The sequence below is a fragment of the Neolamprologus brichardi genome, chromosome 23 (genome assembly GCF_056152115.1).
Source record: "Neolamprologus brichardi isolate AB-2024 chromosome 23, ASM5615211v1, whole genome shotgun sequence".
NCBI lineage: Eukaryota > Metazoa > Chordata > Actinopteri > Cichliformes > Cichlidae > Neolamprologus > Neolamprologus brichardi.
The window spans coordinates 14454751-14463224 of NC_142125.1; the positions used below are offsets into that span (position 1 = coordinate 14454751).

Here is an 8474-nt window from a genome sequence, read left to right on the forward strand (position 1 = left end):
TTCGCCATCTATCCGAACACTTTTGAGAGACATTAAATTTATATTTAATGGGCAGAAATTCTTGTATTTACCACAGATTTTACAACAAAAAAACTAATAATGCTTTAAACTGGAGCAACTGTTAAAATAAAAAATACAAAAATCTGATTAAAGCAGTGCCAAGAAATTACCGATGGTATAAGATAGTCGGAGGCTATTAATTCTGCGCTGCTGTATGGCTTAGCTTATTATTAATGAATTGGAAACAGCCTCCACAACCGCCGACACCCCCAACCCTCCCACCCGCAGAGTGCAATAAATAAATAATGCTGTTGAAGTCATGCATATGAACAACATGCGTCGGCACTATACCGCAGTAATGGGAAAAAGCTGCAGGGTCAATACAGTGGGCTAATATTTTTCCGCGTTGGTGATACAGGCTAAAGTTGTTTTCGCAATCATTGCTTACAAGGCCGAGAAGGGAGTGATTTATCCTCCAACAGCCTGCTCTCCAAAACGCTTCTTCTGCGGCCTGATGCGATTTCACTCCAAAATCCACAGACCCCGAGTTTTGATGAAAGCGGACACTGTGTTTAGTCGAATTACAGTGCACAAGAAGCCCGCAGTGACTGCACCCGAACACTCGAGTCCATAATAATCCCGGCCCTGTCTCAGAAATTTGATTAAAATGGGAAAACACGAATTTAATTGGTCGAGTAAGTCCTTTAGCGTGCAGCCGTGCACGCCGAAGGTGAAATCAGCAGGACTGTTTTTCCTCTAAATGGCTGAGAGAGGTGTCCACGGAGTGAATGACAGGCAGATGGCTTAAATAGGCAACATTAACATGTGCTCAAAGTATTAAGGAACGGCTAAACTTAAGCCTGTGTTTACGGCTTCCACTGGCAAAGTGACAAAGCTGACTTATGTGCGAGTCCGTGCATTAGATGGTGTGTGTGTGTGTGTGCGTGTGTGTGTGTGTGTGTGAGTGAGTGAGAGCGTTTTTCTTAGAAGACAGGAATATAATATGCGAGAACTGGCATTTAAATGCTGGAATGTTGTGGCTACTTCTTTCAAATCCGACGAGAATGGAATTATCAGAAACAAAATGTGTAAAAATATGTGTTTTATCTCTAAATAAAAAATATATATATAAGAAAAATAATATATAGGCTATGGTTGCTGAAGGTTTGCATGCACTCCAGCAGCAAAGGTCAATTTGGCCCAGATAAGTAACCCAAACAAACGGGCCCCGAGGCGTTAATTCACACCAAGCGCCCCCTCGCCATATTCTCCAGAGTGCGCGCTTAGATGAAGCTAAATAAAATCAAAGTATTCCGTTAACATTTCATTTCAGAACCGCGTTGAACATCTTCAGGTTTGCTCCTGCAGCAGCTTCTATTAGCGCAGCACAGACACATTCAGAGAAACGGGAAGGGTGTAAAAAAACAGAAAAAAAAAATCACGGCTCCCTACCGTAAAAACATTCTAAGATTATTTTTTACTCAGTGCTGATGCATAACGTTGCAGATGATTTAAGACTGATGCAAAACTTCCAATGACACCGAGTCTGCTCTGAGGTCACTGGATTATTTCCCCACAAAACCTCCAGAAAGTAAGTTCACTAGCGGCTATTGGTTATTGAGAATGTGCAGATTATCGGCAGTTTTTTTTTTCTTCTTCTTTTTTTCTTGCAGGCTTCTTGTCCTGATCCTGCTGCACTGATCGTTCACGCTGAGAAATTCAGGCTTATTGTCTGCTGTTCTCCCAGGGAACAGCTGCTAAGCCAAGGCCACATTCCCAGTATACCCAACTCATCAAAACCATTCATCTCACCACCAATCAGCTGCTGCGCATCCATATGCATATGTGCTGGTAAACACAAATATAAAGGGTTGGAAACTGACCTCCAGTCGGTGATCACCGGTTCTGTGTCTCCCAATTTAAAGACCATATGTTCCTGTAACAAATTATTTACCTTTAAATTAAGTCAGGCTAAAAAGTGTTTAAATTCTGCTGGTTATCCACCGCTATGATGAGGTAGGTTAAAATATTAATGCGCGCGGTCGATTATTGTAATAGAAAAAGCGCACATGAAAACTTTTTTTTTATATCTGTTCTTTCGCAGATTAATGTAATAGCTTGGATTATCAGTCAAATAATAGAAGGAAATTTTAAACAACTTCTGTAATCTGTTGCTATTTTAAATGTGCTTTATGAATAAAATTGGACTCCGGCTTTTGCATCTTCTTGAATGAAGGTTTGCGTTTAAAAAGAAATTAATTTGGACTCGAGTTTGAATTAAAGCTTCTACAATTCAATCAGTATCATTACTTCTTTATTCATTCAGTTCTTCTCCATCTAATAAACTTTATAAGTTTATTTGCTAATGTAAGTGTATTTGTACAAAAGACAAACAAACAAACAATCAGACATGAGCAGTCCTCGCGGTGTGTCTGGGCCCGGACAGAAAGTCTTTAGGACTGGACTTAGGCTATTCGGGCCTATATTAAATACCTCCTTTACTTCTGTAAAATGTCTTTAAATGTGTCTTTTTTGGGGGGGTCGGGTAGAGAGAAAAAGTCCTGCAATGTGGTTCCGATGCAGTTACTCACATCACGTGTTCAACCAGGTTTCTGGTCAGCGTCTTAATTTTGCGTTTTACCGCGGGTGCGGCGTGCCGGGCATGGGGTTAGACATGGGGTTTAGTGCCGGTTGCCCCCCCGGCCCAAGGCCATGAATGAGCACCCTCGGGACAAGAGGTCTCTGGAGGCTGGGATGCGGCGAGGAAGGAGTCCGGTACATACTGCTGTACATGGCTGCGGCCGCCGCGGCTGCCGTCGTGCTGTCCACGGTGCCCAGCAGGCTCGGGTGGTAGAAATAGGGCGACGGGAACATTCTCTGTAAGGCCGAGTAGTTTCCTGCTTCAGCCAGGAGCTCTAATCCGACCGCCGTTTGCCTCTTCCACTTCGTCCTGGAAATCAAAATACAACAGATGAATTATTTAATCACTTCGCTCTCTTGCTGATTTCCCAAACGCCCCTTTAATTGGTATGCAGAGGCCTAATTATTGCGGGCACGAATATATGGTTATGGTTTAATTAGGCAAAAGAGAGAACGAGAGAGAGAGAGATGGGGGAAATACGCTTCAGTCCAAACTTAGCTAAACCTACTTTTCTCACACCTGTACAAAAATATAATACACGCACATTCTTTCAAATTCAAATCATGTTTTACTGTGAAGGGTAGCGGGATACAATGTAAAGGGCCTTTTAGTGAGATTATTTTAGAAACTGAAAGACTAGAGCAGTAAGAAGCACAAGTTCCATATTTATAGCGCAGGAAAAATATATATCAGGGCACTTCCAGTAATTAAACAAATGCACCAATTTATTATTGTTGAAATACTTTATGTAATAAGACTTAATGAAGATTACAAAACTGAATATAAAAAAAGACAAATAATATATTTTCATATGATCTATAATGTCCGAAATTACATACACTTCCTGATTTTACACATCATCTCCTGATCAACGTGTCATCCTGTCAGCCTCACATTTGTCCACAAATATTCAGAAAATAAAACTTGGTTATTTTTCTATTTGGCTGTTTAAACGGAATAAAAATGAAACATGATCAAAATCTTTTTTTTTTTGCCAGAACGACAATTAAATCAATTAAAATACAATTTCTTTTGTGGCGTAATTTTTTATTTATTTTCTCCCTCCACGTGGATTAGAAATGCTAAGATCACGCAGCGCAAAAATATAACCAACGCAGATCTTTGCAAGTGGCTGAAAAACACTTTTTTAAAAATAAAACTATTAATTAATAAGTCAGATTGATTTTCATAAGTGCTTGCAAAGCCGATCTTTAGCTTTAAATACCCAGTGTTGGCCGATATAACAGCTGTATTCATTTGTTTTACAGAGCCAAAAGAGGTTCTTGCTCCCCAGTTTGACCTCGTCTCGCTCGTTGTGTCTGCAGCAGTTATTAAAAATGATGGCCGCTTACCGTCTGTTTTGGTACCAGGTCTTGACTTGTGTGTCTGTCAGGTTGAGAGCCGCGGCCAGGTCCATGCGGTCCTGCACGCTGAGGTATTTTTGTCGCTCAAAGCTCCTCTCAAGCTGGTTGAGCTGGTGGTCGGTAAAGGCTGTCCGTGCTTTGCGAGGTTTTTTCGTGCGCACCGGCGGACTGTCTCTGCTACTGGAGATTTCCCGGTCACCCTCTTCTTTAGTCCCTATAGGCGCAGAGCAAGGCGGATGAATTGTGGTTAACCATAAAAGGCCTGCTGGAAATTTTCTTCACACACCAACTTTTTTTTTAAGTCTTCCTCTCAACACCGACACTCGAATAATAACCTCGCAGAGGCGTGCGTGCGTCACCTCCACTCAAACTTTGACCAACTTTGTACAAATACTTCCTTCAGCCACACGTGAGGCAAGAAGACAGCAATAAAAGAAACGTCTGCATTTGATACCTGAATATTTCTTTTTTCTATCAGAAAACGAGAAATCAATATATCAATCCATCTCTATTTGTAGTTGTGTTTCAGTGCTCCATAATCCCCCCTCCAGGAAGAACAATAATCTCTCTAATTGACCCACTAGGGAGGCCCCGCGCACGGGGAGAATCACCAGGCATACATCTGTTTTCACATCTATTAGACTAATAAAGGAAGCTGGAACTAAGACAACGAGCGCTATTATTATTATTATTATTATTATTATTATTATTATTATTGAGTCCCTGGCTCATCCTGAACTCTACTGTATTGAAAATGTGAATTTAACATGCCTGCTAGTATGACGAGCTCTTACCCTTGCATTTCATTTCGATCTGAATGTCGTCTCTTTTGTCCAACTTGCTTCTGTTCTCGTCTTCTTCCAGCTTGGGCCTGAAGCCGTCCGGAGCCGTGGCACTTTCTGGTTTTGGTGTGTGATGGGGTGAGGATACACTGGTGCTGTAAGGTGCGCAGGCAGCCAGGGGTTTGCTGTCGCCTAAAATGTCTTTGATTAAAAAGGAGGAGGTGGCAGTCCTCGGGGCGCAGCCGGCCCCGGCGAGCTGCTGCTGCTGCTGAGGCGACAGCGGCAAACTCTGCGGCTGGTTGTGGTGATGGTGGTGATGCTGAAGGCTGTCCTGGACCAGATGCGGATCGGCGGCGTGCTCCATGGTGACCGAGATGGGGGACGAGGGAGCCGTTCCCACAGTGTCTATCTCCGAGCATGGCGACGGGGTCGCCTGGCTCCTGAAATCCGCTGTCCTGCTGTCGAGCCGAAAATCTCCGTTCATTAGCACAGGGTTACCAGAGTTAGACGCGCTGGATAAAATAGTGTCTATCCCAAAACTCGACCCGCTGGATCCTTCCATATTAAGAAAGGACGGATGAAGTCTTCATAACAACAGCGAGATGCTTCTCCTCCGGCGCAAATCACAAGAAAGTCAGCAAAATTAACTCGGAGTTAGAAAAAAATAATTAAATAAATGAAATCAATTTTTTAAAAAAGAGCTGAGAAATAAACCACGGAGAGAGACAAAATCCACGTTTACAGGCGGCTCACACAGCCTATGGTCCACGAAGTTACATTCAGTGAAAATGCGAAAAAGCAAAGTGTGGGTCTGCGTAGTCCACGTCCCTTTTTGTGTTTGGATATTGAACTTTGTGTTAAAAGTTGAGGCGTATAGAGAGATATACATAGGGCTGACTCCTCGACATCAGGCTCCCCCTTTTTGCTGCTAATCGCTTCAGTGTAGCTCTACAATGACTTCCTATACTGACGTCACGGCCCACGGCGAGGGGGAATTAATATTTTCTCCTTTATAATAAACACTCGACGCCTTTTTCTCTCTCCCCCTCCACCTCCCCACCCACCTTCCTCCTCTCCCATTGGCTCGCGTCCTGACCGGCTCGGGCACCTCACCAATCAGCGAGTTGTTTCTTTATCTAGGTAGTTCAATCCAACCATTGCACCGAGTTTAGTGCAGGTCTTTTTTAAAAAAAAAAAAAAAAAAGGGAGGAAAAAAAACACGCGTGTGCTTTAAGGCCAAACTGGGAACATTTCATATTAAATCCTGGCCGTGAAGAAAAAGCTACAGATGTGGGAATTTAAAAGAAAAAGAAAAATTTAATTCAGATTTGAAATTATTTTATAAAGCGAAAAAAAAGTCCTCAGTGGAAACTCCAGCATGGTAGGATGAAGTACAAACATTTATTTTATTTTCCAGCCGTCAAACTCTTTTTAAAGCTTTCCTTATCCTCGTAGACGATAAAAGAAAAGTGCCAGATTTGACCACAGCCAAATTCCAGCCCTGATTTATTATTTGAAAAATAGTTTGTGGAGATAAAAAGCTAAATATCAGGTCAGACGTTTGTGCGCCCTGAGAACCGGCTCCAGTGTCGCTGCTGGCATCTGATCTATCTTTAAGGATATATTCTAGGAGCCGCAAGGTCGACATATTTAGGAGCGGGGAGGAGTGGGGACTGTCATGACAGCGCATCTTGTTAATAACCATGTCACCCTAATTAGTAAAGTAATTATGAGGTGCTAATGAGCGTTCAAAGGTAGTAGAAATTCAGCACTTTTTCCCTCTCCATGTGGATCTGAAGGATGCGGAGGAAGAAAAAAAACTCTGCGGCTCAAGCTGACAAAGTGTCTGCGGAGAGAGGCTCCACACTCTCCGGATGATGGGAAACGCCACTTCTTGTAGGTAGGCGAATGTAGCAGCACGTTTCTCTCTCTGTTTGGCAGACGCGTGTAATTTCTCTCAGATGGAATCTTTTCCTCTCTCCACAGCCACTGCGACCTTTCTGGAATTTGATGCAGGGACATCGGAAAGGGTTCATTTATTATTCTTCTTATGATTATTGTTGTTATTTCTTTTTCTCTTTTTTTTCTGCTCCTTCAGCAGGTGGGCAGGGAAGACGGTGCTGGTGTTGATTATTCATGTGAAGGGGATGAAGATTTTTTTGCTGTCCAAAATCCGGATTTGTAGGTTTGTTCCTAATTTATTTATTCATTTAAAAATAATAACACCGGGGATTTAAAACAGCAAAGTGTTTTCTTTATTTATTTTGAATTCATAGAGCTTTTATTTTTAACAAATTTGGAATCTAATATATACTTATTACTTTGCTTTAAAACAAAATAACAATATTTATTTATTCGTTTATTTGTTAGGAACGGCACCATAATTAAAATTAAAACGTTTATTTTAATTAAATATTTTAAATATCCATTATTACCTAGTTGCATAAATATTGTATAAATATTATTCACGTATAGAAAACGTTCAGTGCGGTGAAATGTGAATATTTTCATTCCAAAATAATGTCTCTCTTAATCTAAATATGTTTGGGGTTTTTTTCTTTAAGCTTTTAAACAAAGTCTATTACATTTTCTAACCTTATTTCATAATTGTTTAAATGAAAAGCCGCGGACACCAAGAAGATTAAAATGATGTTTTACCTCTGGATCATCTCAGCTGATGTTGCCCTCCTCCAGCGTGAGATGCAGGCAGGCTTTAAACACAAGGCGGCGACAAAGCGTGACCCGGCGGTGCTGGAATGAAGTTCACGAGCAAACTGGGGCCTCAGCTGCCCTTTAATGAGTCGCATTGCTTCGCACTTAACTTATACAACTTATTTTAAAATAGTTATCGATCACGGATGAAGCTCCAAAAATAAAACAAAGATTTCGAGCACAACATGACACACATGGCTGTAAAGTGCATCATCCCCGCGGTGGAGAGCCAATTAGAATATCCTGTCCACATGCAGCCTGTAATCGGGCCTTTTCTGAGCCTTATTCCCTACAAATCGCTCAGATCGGATCAAAGCGATGCTTAAACACGTCAGTCAATGTGTGGAGAGGCGCATGGGCAGCTCATCAACTGCAAACAGCAACAATCAATCGCTTTATTAGGTTTGAGGCGCCGCAGGAGCAAATTGAATGCTACCAGTTAGAGTATCGTCTTATTGGCCTCAGCTGATGGTCGATGATGGGACGGTGTAACAGTGGCTGGCACCATATTGATTCTCTGGCGGCTTTGCGTGTAAGCTGTCACTTCACCGCTGGCGACCTTTAGGTTGCACAGTTGCAGCGTTTACGCAGAGACACCCCCGCATTTAGCCTGTCAGTCACTGCTGGGATGGAGGGTGGTGTCGTTAGGAGGATGCTGCGACAGCCGGACACGCACGGAGAGGTGGAGGAATTTCACAAAAGACAAGTTAAAAAAACAAAAACAAACAAACTTAACAGTCGGCTGTAGTGTTTCTCTAATGAGAAAAAATTCATGGTTTGCAGCTTGCCTTATGACCGCAGACTTAAGATCTCGATCAGTTATATATTTTTAATTTTCATGAGTAACGTCATTAAGAGGAGGATCCAATCAGGACAGGAGGAGGCCTATTTAGAGATTTATTTTAATTATGCAAGTAAAAATGCCACTTTTCCTATTTTAGTACCTACAGCTTTAAATGTTATGTGTCACACTTT

General features: G+C 41.9%; 1 protein-coding gene across 1 annotated transcript; it reads right to left on the reverse strand.

Moving 5' to 3' along the window:
• Positions 1-2310: 2310 nt before the first annotated feature.
• On the reverse strand, positions 2311-5781 carry barhl2 (BarH like homeobox 2). Its single transcript, XM_006790469.3, has 3 exons — positions 4800-5781; positions 3994-4219; positions 2311-2950 (listed from the first exon to the last, which is right to left on the reverse strand). The coding sequence occupies exons 1-3, from the start codon at positions 5347-5349 to the stop codon at positions 2638-2640; spliced, it is 1089 nt and encodes a 362-aa protein (XP_006790532.2). The 5' UTR covers positions 5350-5781; the 3' UTR covers positions 2311-2637.
• Positions 5782-8474: the final 2693 nt, after the last annotated feature.

What these genes read in the sequence shown, in the direction of transcription:
- barhl2 (XM_006790469.3), bottom strand. Translation starts at nt 5,349, where the DNA reads ATGGAAGGATCCAGCGGGTCGAGTTTTGGGATAGACACTATTTTATCC. An exon ending in GATCGAAATGAAATGCAAGG is followed by an intron (nt 4,220 to 4,799) that starts GTAAGAGCTCGT and finishes CTGCGCCTATAG; the next exon opens with GGACTAAAGAAGAGGGTGAC. An exon ending in ACCTGGTACCAAAACAGACG is followed by an intron (nt 2,951 to 3,993) that starts GTAAGCGGCCAT and finishes TTTGATTTCCAG; the next exon opens with GACGAAGTGGAAGAGGCAAA.